Source organism: Pristiophorus japonicus, chromosome 2 (assembly GCF_044704955.1).
Source record: "Pristiophorus japonicus isolate sPriJap1 chromosome 2, sPriJap1.hap1, whole genome shotgun sequence".
NCBI lineage: Eukaryota > Metazoa > Chordata > Chondrichthyes > Pristiophoridae > Pristiophorus > Pristiophorus japonicus.
Genome location: NC_091978.1, coordinates 346,044,036 through 346,067,762, shown reverse-complemented (window position 1 = coordinate 346,067,762; position 23,727 = coordinate 346,044,036). Strand labels below are relative to the sequence as shown.

Below are 23,727 nucleotides of genomic sequence, written 5' to 3'. Positions count from 1 at the left end.
CGAGGACAGACGCACCAACATTGGCGGCCCCAACCAGGCCAACATCCCCAGCATTGAAGCACTGACCACACTTGATCAGCTCCGCTGGGCAGGCCACATTGTCCGCATGCCAAACACGAGACTCCCAAAGCAAGCACTCTACTCGGAACTCCTTCACGGCAAACGAGCCAAAGGTGGGCAGAGGAAACGTTACAAGGACACCCTCAAAGCCTCCCTGATGAAGTGTAATATCCCCTGGGAGTCCCTGGCCGAAGACTGCCCTAAGTGGAGGAAGTGCATCCGGGAGGGCGCTGAGCACCTCGAGTCTCATTGCCAAGAGCATGCAGAAATCAAGCGCAGGCAGTGGAAAGAGCCTTCAGCAAATCTGCCCCACCCTCCTCTACCCTCAACGACTATCTGTCCCACCTGTGACTCTCGTATTGGACTGTTCAGCCACCTAAGGACTCATTTTAAGAGTGGAAGCAAGTCTTCCTCGATTCCGAGAGACTCCCTATGATGATGATTTGCATTTTTTTAAATTCCCCTTTTCTACACATGTCCTGGACTATGTTACAAAACCACATCCAACAACAGCTTCATGATCTGTTACTGAAATGTTATGATTCACATCAAATTACTCCTTCACTTTTAGCAGCTGGTATTTCTAAGTGAACAAAAAGAACATACATCTATAAAGATCCTTTCACATCCTCAGGACATCCCAAAGCACTTCACAGCCAATTAAGTACTTCTGAAATGTAGTCACTATTGTAATGTAAGAAAATACAGCAGCCAGCTTGCATTCAGCAATGAGGAAAATGACCAGATAATCTGTTTTACTCCTCTCCTCTTCGCATAGTGCCCATGGGATCTTTACACCCACCTAATAGAGCAAATGAGACCTCGATTAAGTGTCTCATCTGAAAGGCGACGCCTCCAACAGTGCATCACTGTCTCAGTACTCCACTGAAGTGTCAGCTTAGATCAGATGTTATCAAACTGTGGGGAGTGTGTGGCAAGGATATCGGGGATGCGGGGAACACAGGCTGGCTAAGAAAGAGAGCTAACGATGCAACCACGCATAACCAGAGGAGATGCTTCAAAAGTCTGAATTTCTTGAAATTTGAAAGAAACAGAGCAAATTTAAGTTTAAATTCAAAGAAGCAGCTTGAATGTCGAGACTAATCTGCATTGAAGATTCTTTTAATATCAAACCGAGATTTCCCAAATTATGTGCTAGCGAACAGGCTCATCCTACTCAATTCAAGACCGGCGAGTCATCAAGTGTTCTTGTATGTTTTGCCTGCTTGCCAAAAATATTTTGTATCTGTCTTCGCGGTAGAAGACACAAAAAACATCCCAATATGGATAATCAAGGGGCTATAGGGAGGGAGGAACAATTACTATCACTAATGAAGTTGTACTTGGTAAAATAATGGGACGAAAGGCGGACAAGTCCCCTGGACCTGATGGCTTACATCCTAGGGTCTTAAAAGAAATGGCTGCAGAGATAGTGGCTGCATTGGTTGTAATGTACCAAAATTCCTTGGATTCTGGGGCAGTCCCAGCGGATTGGAAAACAGCAAATATAACGCCCCTACTTTAAAAAATAAAGTAGGCAGACAAAAAGCAGGAAACTATAGACCAATTAGGCTAACATCTCTCGTTGGAAAAATGCTGGAGTCCATTATTAAGGAAGCAGTAGCGGGACATTTGGAAAAGCATGATTCAATCAAGCAGAGTCAGCATGGTTTTATGAAAGGGAAATCATGTTTGACAAATTTGCTGGAGTTCTTTGAGGATGTAACGAGCAGGGTGGATGTGGTGTATTTGGATTTCCAGAAGGCATTTGATAAGATGCCACATAAGAGGTTACTATATAAGATAAAAGCTCATGGGATTGGGGGTAATATATTAGCATGGAAGAGGATTGGCAAACTAACAGAAAACAGAGAGTCAGGAAAAATGGGTCATTTTCCAGTTGGCAAACAGTGACTCGTGGGGTGCCGCAGGGATTGGTGCTGGGTCCTCAACTATTTACAATCTATATTAATAACTTGGATGAAGGGACCGAGTGTAATGTAGGCAAGTTTGCTGATGATACAAAGATGGGTGGGAAAGCAAATTGTGAGGAGCGCACAAATAATCTTCAAAGGGATATAGACAGGCTAAGTGGGTGGGCAAAAATTTGGCAAATGCAGTATATAATGTGGGAAAATGTGAGGTTATCCACTTTGGCAGAAATAATAGAAAAGAAAATTATAATTTAAATGGAGAAAAATTGCGAAGTGCTGCAGTACTGAGAGACCTTGGGGTCCTTGCGCATGAAACACAAAATGTTAGTATGCAGGTACAGCAATTAATCAGGAAGGCAAATGGAATGTTGGCTTTTATTGCAAGGGGGATAGAGTATAAAAGCAGAGAAGTCCTGGTACCACTGTACAGGGTATTGATAAGGCCACACCTGGAGTACTGTGTACAGTTTTGGTCTCCGTATTTAAGGAAAGATATACTTGCATTGGAGGCTGTTCAGAGAAAGTTCACTAGGTTGATTCCAGAGATGAGGGGGTTGACTTCTGAAGATAGGTTGAGTAGGTTGGGCCTATACACATTAGAGTTCAGAAGAATGAGAGGTGATCTTATTGAAACTTATAAGATAATGAGGGTGCTCGACAAGGTGGATACAGAGAGGATATTTCCACTCATGGGGAATCTAAAACTAGAGGACATAGTCTTAGAATAAGGGTCTGCCCATTTAAAACTGAGATGAGGAGGAATTTCTTCTCTGAGGGTTGTAAATCTATGGAATTCTCTGCCCTAGAGACCTGTGGAGGCTGGGTCATTGAATATATTTTAAGGTGGGGATGGACAAATTTTTGAACGATAAGGGAGTAAAGGGTTATGGGGAGTGGGCAGGAAAGTGGAGCTGAGTCCATGATCAGATCAGCCATGATATTGAATAGCGGAGCAGGCTCGAGGGGCCAAATAGCCTACTCCTGCTCCTATTTTCTATGTTCTTATGTTCAAGTTTATTCAGTTGTATGGTTCTAATACTGTGCTATTTATGTTGCTTCATGTCTTAAGCAATGTTTAATGTTAGTCAAGAAAATGAAATCCTCTTGCTCTGTGCAAAAATACGAGGGGTAGCTCTATCTCTGCTTCCCCTGTGTACACTCGCCAGTGTTTTGTTCCCTCTCCAACCACATGCAACATTTTGGGTCCATGCCCTTCTCACTGAGCAAGGCAATAAATCTATGCACTCAACCTCCCTCACCACTGATCAGCAAAATTGTTGCTGGCTGACTGTTGAACGCCCTCCTTCATGGAAAAGAAAAACAACCTTGGTGCACTCTAATACCATCCTTCCCACTGAGCAAGGAAATCATCCTTGGCCCATTGCCTCCTACTCCAGAAACAATTAAATTGGTAAACTGTTCCCATCCAAACATTCTCCACTGCTTCCTGACAAGGATCCTCGTCCCCTTCCTATTCCTTCTTTCTCTCTCCTCCCTGTCCCCTCTTCCATCTCACTCATTCACCTCAATTTCTACCCTCTCCTGCCCACCACCTCAGTCAATGCTGCACTCCCTCGGTACTGCACTCAAGTGTTAGCCTGGATTATGTGCTTAAGTCTGTGGAGTGGGGCTTGAAAGCATGACCTTATTACTTAGAGGTGAGAGTGCTACCACTGAACCAAGGCTGACACTTGAAACTGACAGGTATTAAAAGGGAGACTTGAGTCTTTGCAGACCAATGCAAGTTGTTCAACATTTTTGACATCTTGATTTGCACAGGTGTTAATACGGATTCTTTTTCCCTCAATCTGTTTCAGCGAATACACTGACGCGAACACCTTCTTGCCTTTTCTGTAAAAGACCTTTATTGAAGATTCTCCGGCCGGGACTTGTCAAGACAAAGGAACACTCTCAATCAGAGCCTGTTTACCTTCCTCTGGACAAGCCCCTTTACAGCGCGAAACAACAACAGTTATACATTTTCAAAACAGAACACATTTGATTAGCACTTGGTCTATCCAATCCCTTTCTGCCTCCCCCCCCCCCCCCCCCGATGGCTGGTTGTTTCATTCCTCCTATCCCTGGTGATCTGAATTCCCTTAGCTCAGCACTCCTTTCCTTTTTTCTCTTCTTTTTCCAGTGTTTTATATGATAGCAATCAAACTTTCCACAAAGATCAAAAATAGAGTGCTGCTCACAGTCCACTATTATCTTTTGTAATAATTTGAATATAATTTCATGATGTCACAGCAGGGAAGAACTGCAGAAAATGTCTGAGCCTCGAGTTCCACTAACAAATCACTTTACAGTCTTTCCTCTGCATTAACATTTTCTTTTAACATAAAATTAAGTTCAAAAGTATTGCAACGTGGGAATATTTCAGTTTCTAACGTGTCTGCAAAGTTGTTGGTGTGTTGAATTTTGCTGCATATAAATTTGCTGTGATAAAAACACTCCTTGGTATCCTTGTCATTTCAGTGCTATTATTTAAGCAGTGTTAATGAGTAAGTTTATTCAGAAAAATTGCAGTAAAAATATTGAGAGCTAGGGGCTTCTAGATTCAATAGAAGCAGCAGTCACCGTGAATCATACTGCTTTAAGTTACTTCACGTGGATGGGCAGCTGATCTCTACAACAGCTGTTTAATCCTCTTCTGACATTCTTCATGCTCGAGAAACTGATCTAGTATGCTGCACGAGTACTATCTCTGACCAAGGGCAACACTGTTTGCAGTGAAGCATAAAAATGGAACGCACTTCCAACACCCAGAAATTATGCTTGGTTAAAGGAGGTAAGTTTTATTATACAAGTATCAATAATCTCTCTTATTCAGAAAATGTATAAACTGCAATCTGTAATATCTTGCCTCCGAAAAGAATGTTAATATATAGTGAACACAAAGTTGTCCATTTTAATTATCCATATACAGGTGTCGATGTTGGATTAGTTGTTTTCCTTCAGTTCACTTACATACATACACACCAGGTTTACCTCATTCTGCATGCACTAGATTGCAAATATTTTGATTATTTTTTTTGCATTTCACCTACAGTGGTAACCACTGACTTTTCAACCTGTTCAGTGTCTGATGGATGTTTTTCTGGCTTGGGATGTTTTGCTGTGTTCTTTTGTTAAAGCTTTACTCCATACTGCAGTAAAGTAGATTGTTTTGGGATCGGTGTTTGCCATAATACTTTTATTTTAAAATACAGCACAACAGTACAGGATAGTGTTGCAGGCTTTTATTTAGATAGGTGAATGTCATTTCTGAGGGAATTTCACTTTAAATTTTCCCAACAGGAAAGCCATGGCCGCCATATGGGGTGTAAATATGTATGAGAATCTGGCACCTATAGTACAGTTCACTTCAAATTGCCTATTCACTCTGAAAGAGATTCTCTAGGCAGTCCTCCCATCGAGGGAACTTCATATAATTCTTCAAATCTCAAAAGCACCAAATCTCTTAGTCTTGAACTCTTTCTCAAGGGTCAAGATTCACTCCATGAGGAAGTTGAGTCATCTGGAGACTCGAGCTTTACTGTGCTTTTCTTTCCCTCGAGGAGGTAGTTGTCACCTTGTTCAGCATATTTTCCTTACCGCCTACTCCCTGCTCGTTCCCTTTTCTCTGGATGGGCCTGTGGCTTGTTTTGCTCTTTGACATCCCCTTCATCATCAACTTATATTGCTGTATCCTGTTTATCGGCACAACCGCAGCTCACCTTCCTCTTTGGGACCTCAGCTCTCTAACCTCCTCCATGCTCCTTTCATCTCCAACAATTCCCCAAACCTCTCCAGGTCTCATGCAACACTCATCAAAACGCCCATGTGAATAAGACTTGCATCAACTGCAACCATTCTGTATGAGTATTAACATCCTGGGTCAAAGTCATGTGAGATTTGTGAAGAGCCTCCTAAAGGTCCAAAAAAAGTGCATCATAAGGCATTCACTATCTAATTTATAATACGGCGGCATGCCACTGCAGGGAGCAGCGTGTGCTGCTGCAGGAGGGCGACAGCTGCAAAGCCAGGTTACTGATTGCAGTGTGGGCAGGCACAGCAGGAGGGACGAAGGAGCGGCAAAAGTTTGTCGATGGAAGTGACCGGGGCCCAGGAGAGGCTTGAGTTTGGGACTCAAGAGGAGAGGGGCCAGGGGCAGTACGGACCAGCCCATGCTGCTATATGTGTGTGCACTAGGTCCGTGCAGCAGAGCTGGTCTCCAGTCGTCTTGGTTAATCCTTGCCACTGGACCAAGACCTTGTTCTGTCAAGCCCGTGTGGTGGCTGGTGTGCAACAGCCAGCACACGTTAATAAAATCCACGCACAGGCATTTTCCATCCTTCAAGATGTAGTTTGGGATCTCGAATAGTAATTCGGGATCTGGAGCATTGAAACACCTGTGAACTCATCCTTTTTGGCGTGGAAGCAAGTCATCCTCGATACGAGGGATTGCCTATGATTATGATGATGAATTTGTAATGTCCTCAACGAGGTTGAGCAGATTTCTAAAGCAGATTTCTCCCTTCCAATCAATGATAATTACTTACTAAGCTATTACAATACAGATGATCCTGTAATTTACTCCTTACTGTAGTTGACATTATTTTATCCAATACTGATGTGTGGGTAGTGGGTAATCAATCCTACTGTCAAAATTACATTTTCACAAAAAAATGCTATTGCCCAAATAATGCTAGAGATGGAAAACTTGCTAAAGCCAGCGTAACCCAAATATAGTGCAAGACAGCAGATTGTTTCATTTTCAGTGTTTCATTTTATCTTTCTAGAGGAGCATAACAAAAATGCAATTGAAGTTCATTCAGACAGATAGTTATTTGCTGGTTAGGTGACATTTGGTTCAGATCATGTACACGGTTTAAAAAAATATTATGTATTTCCCATGATGCTGCTGCATACGTTAGCAGTATTGTGTTATTTAATGACGTGCATGTAGCGAGTTGTGGTGTTCTATGAAAAGGTATGCTGTTTGATGAGGGATGCTGGTTTTGTGGTGATATGGGTCTGCTGTGGAATTTGTTTTAGGGAGGTACAAATCGAGATGGGTAGAGATAGTTGGGAGAGGGAGTACTGTGGATAGTGAGTAATTGGGGTCGTGAGTATTGGGTTGAATGGTGTGGTTAAGTAAGTAGTTGGTTGGTGGAGGTGAGTAAATGTGGAGGTAATAGTTCGTATTTTGGGGAATGGTAGTTTGTATGGGTGTAATGTGTATTGGGTGCTCGACCAAGATGAGCAGCCAGAGGCAGAGCCAAACAACAAGTCATAGCTGAGGGAGGAGTGAGGCCAGGAGGCTGGGCCAGGGGAACATTCAAAAAGAAATTAATGGCAGCGGTGCCGTCAGTCAGGAGAGGAATCCAAGAGGAAAGAAAAAATTTTTGATAGCACAAGGCTTTTGAAGGAGCAGGGCTTGGAGGCTGAGCCTCAAGGGAGGGGTTGGAGGCGGCGGCAATTGGTGAAAGAATTGTCACGTTATCCCAGAGGCAGAGCGAGGAGCAGGCTGGAGGCCAAGCCAGGAGAGAAGTAGAGTCGGATATTTCTTCACAGATTTATAGCCAGCCGAGACTAGAGGAGCAGAGCCAAGGGCCAAGGACTCGCCCACAGCCAGAACAGACGAAGAACTGGGCCTGGCATTTATTTTCGGGAGAGATTTCCAGTTAGCAGACTGGAGCACCACAGTGAGAGTCATTTTTTTTCAGGAGTGGAGTGTGGACGAAAGTAAAGTTGGAGCTGGACCATGACTGGAGCAGTGCTAGAGGCTGAAAAGTGGTTAACTGAACATTTTTTTTAAATTTGAATTTTATATTAAGTGGCGTAGGTTTATTACTAGAGGGTGAATTTCTGCAGCGATTCTCCCAATCGTCCACCGTAACTTTGGAAAAGTTAATGTAAACCCCGGCAAAATAGCGTAAACTTTACCTTATTTTTCTGGGATTTGTGCGGCTCATCCAATGAAATTATGGCAGACAATCGGGAAAATGTCCACTGAAATTCACCTCAGTGCTTTGGTCAAGCAACTGAAGAGATTCTTTTTCCTTGGAAGAAGCAAAGGCTATGGGAAAGGAGTGAAACAGAACTACCGACTGCCTGGAGGCCTCCAAAAACAGTTTAAAAGAAGTGTCATGGCCAATTCTTGATCTAGGGCTTCCCATTATAAAAATGTTGACATGCGGTTTTCCCATTATAAATGTCGATATAGAATGCCTGACACAAATTGTGACACAAGATATAGGTTAATGTGGATAGGAAGAGCATAGCATATACAGGACTTTTTATGTATAATTAAAAGATCTCCCTTGGTGTTGCTCACAGTCAGTCAGGGGCTACTTTGTTAGAATAATGACGGCAATTTGCCATTTAGAGAATAGTCAAATTTCATTTTTATTAAATGGGATTTCTGCTGGTGCTTTGGGGATCAAATCGCACAACACAGTCCATTATTCTGTTAAAACCATAAATCCTTTATTTTTTAGAGATTTTTTTATTTCTGTATTTAATTTATCCCTTACCAGTTTTATAAGTTGAGAATACACAGGAAGATTGTATGCAAGGTGATCTGATTCTAGTTCGATACCTGGGGGATGCTACCGTGAGTACTGACTTGGAGCAGGACTTCATCCCTTCTTTATGTTGTGGCATTGACCCTGCCATAAATTGTTGGGTTAGCTAATTTAAATATTCAGAAGTTGTGTTAAAAACAGCCTGCAATGTCTCGGATATGCTTGAAGAGTATAAAACTGCAGTACAGGCAGTAGATAGACCCAAAAAGAAGAGAAGAGGTCAGATAATATCTAGCGGAGAGGCCAAGACTTGGTGCAGAAGTATATAAAAGCTGCAGCTGCTTAAAGCGCAGCAGGTGAAATAAATGAACAGGGAGCTGGACCTGCATGTTCACAGCAGAGATATAGAGCAGAAAGTATGGTCTGTTTGAAGTTTGAGGCCAGTGACCTGCCAATAATGTGGTACATACTTTGTGAAGGGAGGTGGCTCTGGCTGGGAAAACAATAACCAAATCAATAGGTTATGACGCTGCAAAATGTTTTGGTTAGCATGGCAACAAATCTACACACTATATGCAAAGGGTTAGAAGTGTTTTAACATCTGAGTAAGCAGTAACACCTACTGTTATCGAGAAGTGGAATAACTGGTCCTTTGAGACTTGGCATTCTGCACTGTGGTCTATTTTTGACACAACTGGCTGCACTGGATTGCTGTGACTCAGTATGCAGCCTGTCAGCTGATAGTGATACTGTGATGTAAGAGGAAATGCAGTGCATAGAACACCCAAACTTTTACCTGCTAAAGCAGGATGGTAAGGTGTTGGAATTCTCTCTTTGTCTGTCTCTGTCTCTCTCATTCGTAATAGTCTGTTAGCTTCTCTTTGCTTCATTAGTCTGTTGTAAATGGGTATATAATGCGATCACTTGAAATGATGTTGACAAAGTTCTGGATGGCTTGAAGTCAAAGGCCTTCTCAGAGTAAGCACACTACAGATATTTGCGTAAGGCTGTAAAGAACAGTAGATGTTTTTCAATTAGCTCAGCTGCTTAAAATAGAGATCAGGGCAGTATTTCTTTGGGGTTTTTTATACGCATGTGTTGAGCGGGTACAAAAGAAATTCTATAGAAGGATATGTGCTTACAAGGGGTACTGAAAGTGAATGTTTGGCCTCCCTGTTAAAATTTAATCCTTATCATGCGAATTTTTGTGTCTTTTTATCGCTTAGAATTCATTACATTTAAGACGACATAACATTTTGCCATTCATTTAGGATTCTAGGGATTTTGGATTGCTAAAAACTTTCGCTATCTGAACAGTTGGACAAGTAAATGGCATGTTGTATGTAATTGTGTCCTACATGTTTTCAAGTTAGATGGAGGCTACTTAGTTCCATTATTTATTTTCCTGCCACTCACTGTTTGCAATACATGTTTAATATCTGATGTATTTATTTTGGGTGATCTCTGATTGCATGTTGTTTTGCATTTGGGTGTTGGTATTCAAACCACATTATAAAATGCTTAAATATTCAGTCAAGTAACTAAAGTTTTGTAGGAACTATAATTACGGGCTTTGTGTATTTGTAAGTTCCATACAGTTTTTCTTTTAAATGTGTGAAATATGAGGGCATACCTGTAGGTATCAGACACACAAGTGAGGTATGGTTGACACCTGTTACTTTCACTTTGCTAAACATAAAAATGCTGGATTCAGTTTTCAAATGTAATGCAGTTTCTCCCCTGAAAAATGTGCAAAATGAATCATTTGATAAAACAACTTAATCAGCTTTTACATTTGGTTTATAGAAATTTTGATTCTACTTGTAAAGAACCTCCTTGCCACTGATATGAGATTCCTCAGTAGCGCTTTGGTCTTTTCTTCAATGACAAAGTCAGTGTAGGTTAGGGTTGTGGCTTTTAAGGCATGTGTCCAAACAGGTTTCTTTCACGGTTCTGAACTCCTTCGGCAATGTAGGGCTTCCTCCAGACCATGTGCGAAATCCAGGACCAAGCGTGAGATTGATTTCTGGCAAAAAAGAGAAATAGATGCAGGGTAAAGAGGACTAACCTGCCATTGAGTACTCTTGACCAGTTTAGGTTTATTGCTTTCCAGGATGATCCTGGAGTAAGGATTGTGTGGCCCGATAGTGCTGGATGGCTAAACCAGTTGTGCACCACTTGCACTCGTATCTATCCCCCTTCAACTTGGAATAAAGATCCCTCGTGGTAACACCTGTCCTAACTTCCAAAAGACAATATCATGTACCTAAAGAGATAATATGCTAACAAGTGAACAGATAGAAAAATCTAATCACTCTATATACGCCATAGCATTCTAGATTCCCAATTTGAACACATGCATTCGGTAAAACCATTACTAAAAAGATTAGTGATGTGTATCTTCTTGTACTGATTACTATGGGGCTTGATTCATCCAGGAAAGTTTACATGGTACATTATCATGACTCTGGAAAACATCTCGGGCAATATTTGAAATGCAGTTATAAGAATATTAGAACATAAGAAATAGGAGCTGGAGTAGGCCATGTGGCCCTTCGAGCCTGCTCCGCCTTTCAATAAGATCATAGCTGACTTCTACCTCAACTCCACCTACGCGCACTAACCCCATATCCCTTAGTTCTTAAAAATTTATCAACCTCTGTCTTGCATATACTCAACGACTGAGCATCCACAGCTCTCTGGGGTAGAGCATTCCAAAGATTCACAACCCCTTGAGTGAAGAAATTTCTCCTCATCTCGGTCCTAGATGGTCTGAGACTGTGGCCCCGTGCTCTAGATTCCCCAGCCAGGGGAAACATTTTCTCAGCATTAACCCTGTCAAGCCCCTTAAGAATTTTATACATTTCAATGAGATCACCCCTCATTCTTCTAAACTCTAGGGAATATAGGCCTAATCTACTCAATCTCTCTTCATGTAGCAACCCCTTCATCCCTGGAACCAGTCTAGTGAACCTTTTGTTGTGCTCCCTCTAAGGCAAGTATGTCTTTCCTTAGGTAAGGAGGCCAGAACTGTACACTGTACTCCAGGTGTGGCCTCACTAATGCCCTGTATAATTGTAATAATTGTTGTATGTGCAACCAATTTGCACGTAGCAAGATTCTTCAAACAGCATTGAGATGATTAACCATGTAATCTGATTTTGGGGATGCTGATTCAGAGAAGAATTTGATCCAGGACACCGGGAGAACTCTGTTCAAAGAGTGCAATGGAATTTTTAATGTCTACCAGGACAGACATAATGGGCCTTGGTTTCACATCTCATTTCTGGGATGGCACCTCTGTCAATGCAGCAGCCCCACATTACTATACTGAATGTCAGCCTAGTTTACAATATACATCAATGATTTAGATGAAGGAATTGAGTGTACTATCTCCAAGTTTGCAGATGACATTAAGCTGGGTGGCGGTGTGAGCTGTGAGGAGGATGCTAAGAGGCTGCAGGGTGACTTGGACAGGTTAGGTGAGTGGGCCAATGCATGGCAGATGCAGTATAATGTGGATAAATGTGAGGTTATCCACTTTGGTGGCAAAAACATGAAGGCAGAATATTATCTGAATGGCGGCAGATTAGGAAAAGGGGAGGTGCAATGAGACCTGGGTGTCATGGTACATCAGTCGTTGAAAGTTGGCATGCAGGTACAGCAGGCGGTGAAGAAGGCAAATGGCATGTTGGCCTTCATAGCTAGGGGATTTGCGTATAGGAGCAGTGAGGTCTTACTGCAGTTGTACAGGGCCTTGGTGAGGCCTCACCTGGAGTATTGTGTTCAGTTTTGGTCTCCTAATCTAAGGAAGGACGTTCTTGCTATTGAGGGAGTGCAGCGAAGGTTCAACAGATTGATTCCTGGGATGGCAGGACTGACATATGAGCGGAGACTGGATCGACTGGGCCTGTATTCACTGGAGTTTAGAAGAATGAGAGGGGATCTCATAGAAACATATAAAATTCTGACTGGACTGGACAGGACAGGTTCGATGCAGGAAGAATGTTCCCAATGTTGGGCAAGTCCAGAACCAGTGGTCACAGTCTAAGGATAAGGGGTAAGCCATTTAGGACTGAGATGAGGAGAAACTTCTTCACTCAGAGAATTGTGAACCTGTGGAATTCTCTACCTCAGAGTTGTTGATGCCAGTTCATTAGATATATTCAAGAGGGAGTTAAATATGGTCCTTATGGCTAAAGGATCAAGGGGTATGGAGAGAAAGCAGGAAAGGGATATGAGGTGTATTGTGTTCCTAACACAGATGAGACTGCACACAGGGAGGTTAAAGTAACAGTGACCTCAGTCTTTATTAAGACACTCCAGAGTGAGTAACAGGCCTTAGGGGCCGGCTTATATACAGTGCTCCCAAGGGATGCTGGGATCCCTTGGGACTTCAGGGGATGCGCTCCCTGGTGGCGGAACAGGGGAGTGCATGCTTTACAGATACACAACATCACTCTTCTCCCCCCCCCCAGCCCCCAAAGTCAAAGTGAAAACTATTTACAAGGTGAGGCAGTCGGGAGCCTTTCTTTCCCTGGTGAGCCGCCTCGGTACAAATGTCTGTTCTGGTGTGTTGGCTGTGCCCTCGCTGGGCTGGCATGTTGTTGGCCCTGCAGGGCTGCTGGGTGAGCCTGGCCTTGTTGGGCATGATTGGTTCGATTTCCTGGTCCGGGGTGGTGTCGTTGGTCCTTTGGGTGTGTGTTGTGGGCTCGAAAAAGGTGGTGTCTGCTGTGGGTTGTTCAGGGCAGTCTGTGAACCGCAGCCTCATTTGGTCCAGGTGCTTTCTGCAAATTTGTCCATTGTCTAGTTTGACTACAAACACCCGACTCCCTTCTTTAACTATCACCGCGCCCGCGATCCACTTGAAACCATGTCCATAGTTTAGCACATACACAAGGTCATTCAGATCAATTTCCCGTGACACAGTGGCGCGACCGTCGTTTATATTTTGTTGCTGTCGCCTGCTCTCTACCTGATCATGCAGGTTGGGATGAACCAGCGACAGTCTGGTTTTAAGTGTCCTTTTCATGAGTAGCTCAGCCAGGGGCACCCCTGTGAGCAAGTAGGGTCTCGTGCATTACTCTGGACAGGCGGGTTTGGAGTGAGCCTTCTGTGACTCGCTTAAGGCTCTGTTTGATTGTTTGTACTGCCTGCTCTGACTGCCCATTGGAGGCTGGTTTAAACGGGGCCGAGGTGACATGTTTGATCCCATTGCGGGTCATGAATTCTTTAAATTTGGCACTGGTGAAACATGGCCCGTTGTCACTGACCAGTATGTCAGGCAGGCCGTGGGTGGTAAACATGGCCCTCAGGCTTTCAATGGTGGCGGTGGCGGTGCTTCCCGACATTATTTCACATTCAATCCATTTTGAAAAAACATCCACCCACCACCACCAGGAACATTTTACCGAGAAACGGGCCCACATAGTCGACATGGATCCTCGACCATGGTCTGGAGGGCCAGGATCACAAACCTCTCTGGGCGCGTTGCTCAACTGAGCGCACATGCTGCATTGCCATACACAGGACTCGAAGTCAGAGTCGATACCGGGCCACCACACGTGGGATCTGGCTATCACTTTCATCATTGCTGTGGAGATCCAAGATGAACGGCTCCCTGCGCTTTTTGGGTGGCACTACACGGTTACCCCACAACCGGCTGAATGGACAGCTGTGGCGGATTGTATAGTTATACGCTGATAGCGCAAGTACCCACCTTTGTATGCGGGCTGAGGCATTAGTATTTATCCCCTTGTTTTCAATGAACAGGGATATGAGGGGCTTGTGATCGGTTTCCAGCTCAAATTTGAAGCCAAACAGGTACTGATGCATGTCTTTTCGCCGCTGGAACGGCTTGATTAGCTCTTGTATTTCAGTGGGGATGCTGGCCCAGCTCCCATGCACTACAGTTTTTTTTTTTTTACTCGGGACAGCAGAGGATCTTGGCTGGTCCAAGTCCTAATCTAGCGGGCCACAACAGGTGATTTATCATTTTCAAACGCTTTCATGACCATCAACAAGTCTGCGGGCTGTGCCACCATCAACAAGTTTGCAGGCTGCGCCATTTCCACCCCCGTGGTGGGCAGTGGTAGCCGACTGAGAGCATCCGCACAGTTCTCGGTGCCTGGCCTGTGGCGGATGATACAGTTATACGCTGATAGTGCGAGTGCCCACCTTTGTGTGCTGGCTGAGGCATTAGTATTTATCCCCTAGTTTTCAGCGAACAGGGATATGAGGGGCTTGTGATCGGTTTCCAGCTTAAATTTGAGGCCAAACAGGTACTGATGCATTTTCTTTACCCCGAACACACACGCTAATGCCTTTTTCTTAATCATGCTGTCGGCCTCTCGGCCTTAGACAAGCTTCTGAAGGCATAGGCGACAGGTTGCAACTTCCCCGCAACAACTTGTTGTAATACACACGCGACTCCGTACAACGACGCATCACGTGCTCGTACAAGTCTTTTACACGGGTTATACAATACAAGCAGCTTGTTGGAGCATAAAATGTTTCTGGCTTTCTCAAAAGCAATTACTTGTTTTTTTCCCCCATACCCAGTTCTCACCTTTACGCAATAACACATGTAGGGGCTCTGAGGATGCTTAACCCCGGTAGGAAGTTACCAAAATAGTTGAGTCCCAGGAACGACCGTAGCTTCATGACGTTCTGTGGCCTGGGCGCGTTCCTGATAGTCTCTGCTTTAGCGTTTGTGGGCCGAATGCTGTCCGCCGCGATCTTTCTCCCCAAAAGCTCCACTTCTGTTGCCATGAAGACGTATTTCGACCTCTTCAGCCGCAGCCCTACCCGATCCAGTCACTGGAGGACCTCCTCCAGGTTTTATAGGTGCTTGACTGTATCCCGACCCGTGACCAATATGTCGTCCTGAAAAACCATTGTGCGTGGTACCGACTTGAGTAGGCTCTCCATGTTTCACTGGAAGATCGCTGCAGCCGACTGAATTGCAGACGGGCATCTGTTGTAGATGAACAGTCCCTTGTGCGTGTTGATGCAGGTGAGGCCCTTCGAAGACTCCTCCAGCTCCTGTGTCATGCAGGCCGAAGTCAGGTCGAGCTTGGTGAGCGCCTTGCCTCCTGCCAGCGTCGCAAATAGGTCATCTGCCTTAGGTAGTGGGTATTGGTCCTGTAGCGAGAAACGATTAATAGTTACTTTATAATCGCCGCAACTCCTGACCGTGCCATCACTTGAGTACTGGAACAATCGGGTTGGTCCACTCGCTGAATTCCACTAGGGAGATGATGCCCTCGCGTTACAGCCTGTCCAGTTCGATTTCCACTCTCTCCTTCATCATGTGAGGTACCGCTCGCACCTTGTAGTGAAATGGGTCGTGCCTCTGGGACCAAGTGGATCCGCACCTTTGCCCCAGAAAAGTTTCCAACGCCTGGCTCAAAAAGGGAAGGAAATTTGTTAAGCACCTGGGTACATGAGGCCTCATCGACATGTGATAGCGCTCGGATGTCATCCCAGTTCCAGAAGATTTTGCCCAGCCAGCTCCTTCCAAGCAGTGTGGGGCCGTCGCCCGGGACAATCCAGAGTGGCAGTTCGTGCAACATGCCCTCGTAGGTGACCTTGACCATGGTGCTGCCCAGGACAGTGATGAGCTCTTTGGTGTACGTTCTCAGTTTCGTGTGGATGGGGCTCAGGGCTGGTCTGAGTGCCTTGTTGCAGCACAGTCTCTCAAACACCTTTTTACTCATGATGGATTGGCTAGCACCAGTGTCCAGTTCCATGGCTATGGGTAAGCCATTCAATTTTACATTTAGCATTGTAGGTGGACATTTTGTCGAAAATGTGTGCACCCCATGTACTTCAGCATCTGCCTCCTCTCTCTGAGGCTCGAAATTGCTTTGATCCACCATGGACCGATCTTCCTCTGCCACGTGGTGGTGTTGGAGCTGCCCCATTGTTCCACAGCTCTTGCAAACATACTCTTTGAAGCGGCATGAATAGGCTGAATGGAAGCCTCCACTGTGCCAACAAGGTGTGAATTGCCTTGCATTCATCCTTTGTTGGGGACTTTGAGTCATCTGGGTCACCTGAGGCCTGCTGGCAGTTGCAGACTCGTGATTTCTGCCCTGTACATTTCTGTTCGCAAACACAGTTCCAGTTAATTTATGAACATTGCTAGCACTTGTGTGCTGAGAGATTTGTTTGGTGTTGTCACTGGTGGACATAAACGTCTATGCTATCGCAATGGCCTTACTGAGGGTCGGTGTCTCTAAAGTCACAAGTTTTCGCAGGATGGTCTCGTGGCCAATGCCTTGTACAAAAAAGTCTCTGAGCATCTGCTCCAGGTAGCCATCAAACTTACATTGTCCTGCAAGTCGCCTTAGCTCGGCGACGTAGCTCACCACTTTCTGACCTTCAGATCGCTGGCACGTGTAGAACCGATACCTCACTATCAGCACGCTCTCCCTTGGGTTAAGATGCTCCTGAACCAATGTACACAGCTCCTCATACGACTTATCTGTGGGTTTCACCGGAGCCAGAAGATTCTTCATGAGGCTGTAGGTCGGTGCCCCGCAGACCGTGAGGAGGACCGCTCTCCTTTTTGCAGTGCTTCCTTCTCCGTCCAGCTCGTTGGCTACTGGTCTAGCCGTTCGACATGGGCTTCCCAGTCCTCACCCTCCGAGAACTCCTCCAGGATGCCCAGAATTTGCTGCATCTTTGCGTTGGATTCGTATATTTATTGTGTTCCTAACACAGATGAGACTGCACACAGGGAGGTTAAAGTAACAGTGACCTCAGTCTTTATTAAGTCATTCCAGAATGAGGAACAGGCCTTAGGGGCCGGTTTATATACAGTGCTCCCAAGGGATGCTGGGATCCCTTGGGACTTCAGGGGATGCGCTCCCTGGTGGCGGAACATGGGAGTGCATGCTTTACAGATACACAGCAAGGTGAATGATCAGCCATGATCTTATTGAAGGTGCATGCTCGAAGGGCTGAATGGCCTTACTCCTGCACCTATTTTCTATGTTTCTATGTTTATGTGCTCAAAGCCTGGGTGAGAACTGGATGCAGAACCTTCTGAATCTCGGAGGAGATTGCTGCTAACTGAGCCAAGCTGATGACTGTACTTGTTCAATAGCCATTTCTTGGGTCAATGTTGATGATTTCTCGAGAGAAATGTGCAAAGCCACTGTCAAGGTAGGCATGCTTTCACTGAGCATTACTTTCTTGGTTTTTCAGCTCAGGGTGATGAGCATGTCTGCTGTCTTGCCCTAGTTGGTTTGATAATATAGGTCGACGGAGTCCATTTAACAGTTTTTATGTGCTATTTTGGTTGGTCTTTTGTTGCATAATCTGTTTCATTCTTTTAAAATAATTCAACTTCTTTTCTGATTTGACATGGCTGCTCTACTGTTGTCTGTATTATGTTTCTTCACTTTTGTGTTGAGAGTTTTGCTACATTTTTCAGTCAACCAGCAAAGAGTTTTGTCAAGAGCAAGCCCTGACCATATGGGGTGTAAATCCCTTGTAGGGATAATATCCTCAAGTATTTTTTTCAGCCTGTTTATATGTGGAAATTGAAGAATGAGGAATTTTACAAAATCTAACCTTTTACAAAATCAAGTTATATTGTAGTTAAGAATGTTATCATATCTGAAATATATATTAAATTTGACCACATCTGTATACACACTGATTTGGATGAAAAAGCATCTGCTTTGATCTATTTTCCTTTTGCGGTTGTTACCTCGGTACTTATTATGGGGAAATTACGCTCTGTAAATAACTGAGTAGTTTCAAATGTACAGCAGGGTTTTATCATATTTTTCTTCTTCTCTTAGAGTTCTGGAATTGAGACCTTAGTTGAGGAGCTTTGCTCCAAATTGAAAGAACTACAGAATAAGCAAAAAGGTAAGTTTGTTTCAAATTTAATTTGAACATAAAAGTATGTTTTTTGAGTACTCACCATTGCAGCTGTTTGAAAACTGCAAGAAGGGGCAACAAAAGTCTGAAACCAAAATGTCATATGGCAAACCTGAGAGCCAGCATACTTGTAAAACCATTAGAGTCCACTGTAAAATGAACATTCGTCTGTTTCCATGTTAATTACATTCAAATGTTCATTTATTCACAAAAGAGGGTAAAAAAAAACATTTATTGAAGTATCGTTATCATCAACCTGTTTGGCTGTCCTTAAAATACTAATTTGATTTTCAAAAGAATTCAAATACAAACTTTATATTTTATATAAAACAATTAGACAGGAGTTCTTATTAGTTAAAATGGTGTAACGATGATTCTCTCTAGATTTAGTTTTGTAAAAAGTAGTTAATCTCCATTTGTGTGGCTCAGGAAAATGCTCGTTTGGAGCACTTTGGCACTATTAACTTTACAGGAAAGCTATGCAGGTGACCCTATGGAATTATTATTTCCAGTGGTTGGTTGGTTAGCTGTCAGTGGAGCCTAATGAGCTTGCTAGTAGATAGATCTCTGTCAATTAATCAGCAAGATCAAAACTGACCAGTCTCTTCTAATTCTATGGATGGGCTGAAATATGCTGCCTAAGGATTAAGCAACAGTTCACAAAAACATAAGAACATAAATAGGAACAGGAGCAGGTCATTCGGCCCTTCGAGCCTGCTCCACCATTCAATAAGATAATTGCTGATCTTCTACCTCAAATCCACCCTCCCGTCCTATCCTCATATCTCTTGATTCCCTCAGTATCCAAAAATCTCTCGATCTCTGTCTTGAATATACTCACGACTGAGCATCCACAGCTCTCTGGTATACAGGATTCCAAATATGCACAACCCTTTGAGTGAAGAAATTTCTCCTCATCTCAGTCCTAAATGTCCTAAACAATTTGCCGACTGAAAGATTGGAGTACATGCAAAAGACACAATATCCAATTTGTATGTCATGGGGGGCTGCATTTGTTACATTCTCTGGGTTACATAAATAAATATCAGGCAGCGGTGAGTCAACTCTGGCACACAAGAAATGTGGGATCTGCTTGTAGGAACATCTGACCCCAAGGAACTAGAAAATGTTTCTATAATAGACCTGAATTTGTAACGCTCCTTTAAGAAACTGCAGTTAATTTATAGAAAATACAACTGATTATCCAAAATGTCTCTCTGTGGCATCATAATTCTGTTAAGTGGTGATTTTAGAAGTGCTTTGATGCTCATTGAGCTGTATAGATGTTGTAAATACACACCATCAAAAGTGATGGAGCATGGGTTCAATGCACAATCCCACACAATGAGATTCTCAATTTTGAGCATATGGAGATGTCTAGCAAAAGTCAGGCTTGAAAAAAACAATACTCGACAATGCTGAAACTTTTTTTTCTTAGTGATTGGTGTTTTTCTATGATTTAAAATGTCTCTACCCTAATCTTTAAAACCAGGAAGAAGTCTGAATTGCAAGACTAAAATGATTGTTCTGAGTTTTTCATTTAAAATAAACAATCAAAGGAAGTATGAAACAAAATCCTGCCATTTGACCAATCAAGCCTTTCCCTCCACGAGGCTTGTACAATTAGCCTCACTATCTTGACTCACCCCACTCAATCCCCTGCTGGAGGAAACTAACCATAGGTAATACATACCAACAAGTAAATTTAAACCCTGAAATTTATCCCCAGAACCAAAACCAAACCAAGCCAAGCTTCACCTAACCAATTAAATTCCAAATTATACAGTTATGGTCCCATCAGTATACCTCCCTGATCTATGTATATTTTAAGCTTTTGAACTCGGAAAAAATGGGTATTAATCAACAGCTTTGATAAACAGTGCTTTTGCGAGTAATATATTCCATGTGGCCACTATTAAAGTAAATCATCTATCACTTGATGCTTGTGAATTCTGCACCAACATCCTCTTAGTTTGTGATCTGCTAATTACGGCTTATTTCTGTCTGCATCATCCATAATGTTTTTAAGTTCAAAATATATTAACCATGCTTCCCACCACCGCCCCCCCCACCCCCCACCAGTCCTTTTTACAATAGAAATGAGTTCAGTTCTATGAGCCTCTCTTTGTAAATTAAAAGCTCCCTGAAATCACCACTTGATTCTGATCTTTATTTCTTACTCATGCATGCTTTGTTATCAGCACTGCTCTCTTTTCTATATTTATTAAATTGACCTGGGTATAATCATCCTACACTCTCTCCGACCTTCCCACCTAGTGTACCTACTGCTTGCTAATCTTGCCAACCTCCTTCCCATCTCACTAACCCCTCCCACTGCTGACCTTGTGGACTCTGCTGCAGGTACCTGTCTTGGCACCTCCATCCAGAACATCTGTTCACTTGTGAGCAATGCTTTTGCCATCCATGACCTTATTGTGGATGATTGCATTGACATCATGGGCCTGACCGAAATGGGTGATGTCACCTTGCCCCTTACTGTCTACCGCCCACCCAAACCCTACGCTAAGTTTCTTAACGATATATCCTCATTGCTTTGCTCCCTCAGCCTGTGCCCTGAGCGACTTCTCCGGTGATTTCAACTTTCATCTTAACTTACCTTACCCTCCCCTATGAATTCACTACCCTCCTCTTCTCTCTCAACCTCTCCCTTCTTATAAACTGTTCTAGCCATATTCACTGCCACCCCCTCGACCTTGGCTTTACATGTGGCCTCTCTTCGTATTCTGTAAATCGCAGATAGGGCCATCTCTAATCACTTCCTTGTATCCCTCACCACTCCCATCTCCCTTCTCCTTTTCAACACCACTTCCTTCTGCATCTGGCTCTGGAAAAAAACTCTTCCCCCATGTCATTTGCAAGAGTACTTTCAAACTCCCAACTGTCTAGCCTTTGGCTCTCTCTTCGCCACGATACATCTGCAGTTATCAATCTGCTCAATCACACCCTCATCTCTGCCTTCTGATGCCCTTGTCTCCAGTATGCTTTGCTCCTATAAGTCCAAGGGATGCAGATTTGAACATTTATGGCACACAACTGGTTTAGCCATTCATCGCCAGATCTGGCTGGACCATTGGCGCATGCCTAGTATTTTATGCTTACACCAATTTTGACATTTAAAAACACAAATTAAATAAAAGTGCTAGAAAGTCATAGAATTTAGTGAAACTGGAAAGAAATTATTTCGAGTAAACTCCAACATGCTTAAATATAACCGTTCATTGAGCCCTTTCTCTGTCATCTCAAAGATCTTTTTTAAAGTTTGCCCCAGACATTTTTGATTGTGGCCCACTGTGCTGTTTGGACTGATTTCACTTTACTGTTATAAGAACATAAGAAATTGGAGCAGGACTAGGCCATATGGCCCCTCGAGCCTGCTCCGTCATTTAATACCATCATGGCTGATCCGATCATGGACTCAGTTCCACTTCCCTGCCTGCTCCCCATAACCCCTTATTCCCTTATCGTTCAAGAAACTATCTATTTCTGTCTTAAATTTATTCAATGTCCCAGCTTCCACGGCTCTCTGAGGCAGCAAATTCCACAGATTCGCAACCCTCAGAAGAAATTTCTCCTCATCTCAGTTTTAAATGGGCGGTCCCTTATTCTAGTTCTAGTCTCCCCTATCAGTTGAAACATCCTCTCTGCAGCCACGTTGTCAAGCCCCCTCATAATCTTGTACGTTTCAATAAGATCACCTGAATTCCAATGAGTAGAGGCCCAACCTACTCAACCTTTGTTCATAAGTCAACCCCCCCATCTCTGGAATCAACCTAGTGAATCTTCTCCTGAACTGTCTCCAAAACAAGTATATCCTTTCGTAAATATGGAAACTACACGCAGTATTCCAGGTGTGGCCTCACCAATACCCTGGATAACTGTAGCAAGACTTCCCTGCTTTTATACTCCATCCCCTTTGCAATAAAGCCCAAGATTCCCTTGGCCTTCCTGATTACATGCTGTACTTGCATGTTATCCTTTTGTGTTTCATGCACAAGTACCCCCAGATCCTACTGTACTGCAGCACTTTGCAATCTTTCTCCATTTAAATAATAACTTGCTCTTGGATTTTTTTCTGCCAAAGTGCATGACCTCACTCTTTCCAACGTTATACTCCATCTGCCAAATTTTTGCCCACTCACATAGCCTGTCTATGTCCTTTTGCAGATTTTTTTGTGTCCTCCTCACACATTGCTTTTTCTCCCATCTTTGTATCATCAGCAAACTTGGTTACATTACACTTGCTCCCTTCTTCCAAGTTATCACTCTTTTCTCTAGAATTTAAACAGCTCAAAAAAAGGAGAAAATATCAATTGAATTGCAACAACAACTTTTATTTATATAGCACCTTTTAATGTAGTGAAAACACCGAGCCGCATAAGGAGAAATTAGGGCAGGTGAGAGGTTTTAAGGAGCATCTTGAAGGAGGAAAGAGAGGCGGAGAGGTTTAGGCTGGGAATTCGAGCTTAGGGCCTCGGCAACAGAAGGCAAGGCCACCAATGGTTGAGCGATTATATCAGGGATGTTCAAAAGGGGGGAATTAAAGGAACGTAGACATCTCGGAGGGCGGGGTGGGTGGGGGCGGGGTGGGGGTTTGTGGGGCTGGAGGAGATTACAGAGATTGGGAGGGGTGAGGCCATGGAGGGATTTGAAAACTAGGATGAGAATTTTGAAATCAAGGCGTTGCTTATACGGGAGCCAATGTAGGTCGGCGAGCACAGGGGAGATGGGTGAGCGGAACTTGGTGCGAGTTATGACACGGGCAGCCGGGTTTTGGATCACCTCTAGTTAACGTAGGGTAGAATGTGGGGGGCCAGCCAGGAGTGCATTGGAATAATCAAGTCTACAGGTAACGAAGGCATGGATGAGGGCTTCGACAGCGGATGAGCTGAGGCAAGGGCGGAGTCGGGCGACGTTACCGAGGTGGAAGTAGGCGGTCTTAATTACACCAAGGTTGCGAACAGTGAGGTTCAGCCTCAGACAGAAGTTGGGGAGAGGGATGGAGTCAGTGGCTCGGGAAGGGAGTTTGGCGGGGACCGAAAATAATGGCTTTGGTCTTCCCAATATTCAATTGGAGAAAATTTCTGCTCATCCAGAACTTTGCATCACAAACACTTAAGAATGCAAATGTTACATAAAAATATACTTAAATAAGTACTATAGCTTCTGAAACGCTGTCTGCTAAGAGAATATGAAGCAGCTGAATCGCTTTATGCAACTTTGGTATTCCTGTATGCAACTTTGGAACCTCACTGTTCACAACCTTGGTACCATGCACAAGTATAAGGAGGTCCGCTACAGCATAT

At 43.7% G+C, this 23,727-nt stretch overlaps 1 protein-coding gene across 7 annotated transcripts in view; it reads left to right on the top strand.

Annotated features, from left to right (window-relative positions):
- Positions 1–23,727, top strand: part of kiaa0232 (KIAA0232 ortholog) — a 131,804-nt gene that overhangs the window by 82,840 nt on the left and 25,237 nt on the right. For 6 of the 7 annotated variants that reach the window (XM_070872262.1, XM_070872265.1, XM_070872264.1 and 3 more), the window contains one exon: positions 18,322–18,391. In XM_070872262.1, coding sequence (XP_070728363.1) covers positions 18,322–18,391 — 70 coding nt within the window. Of the gene's footprint in view, positions 1–9,220; positions 9,319–18,321; positions 18,392–23,727 lie in introns of those variants that run through there. The other variant, XM_070872266.1, reaches the window with a different exon arrangement.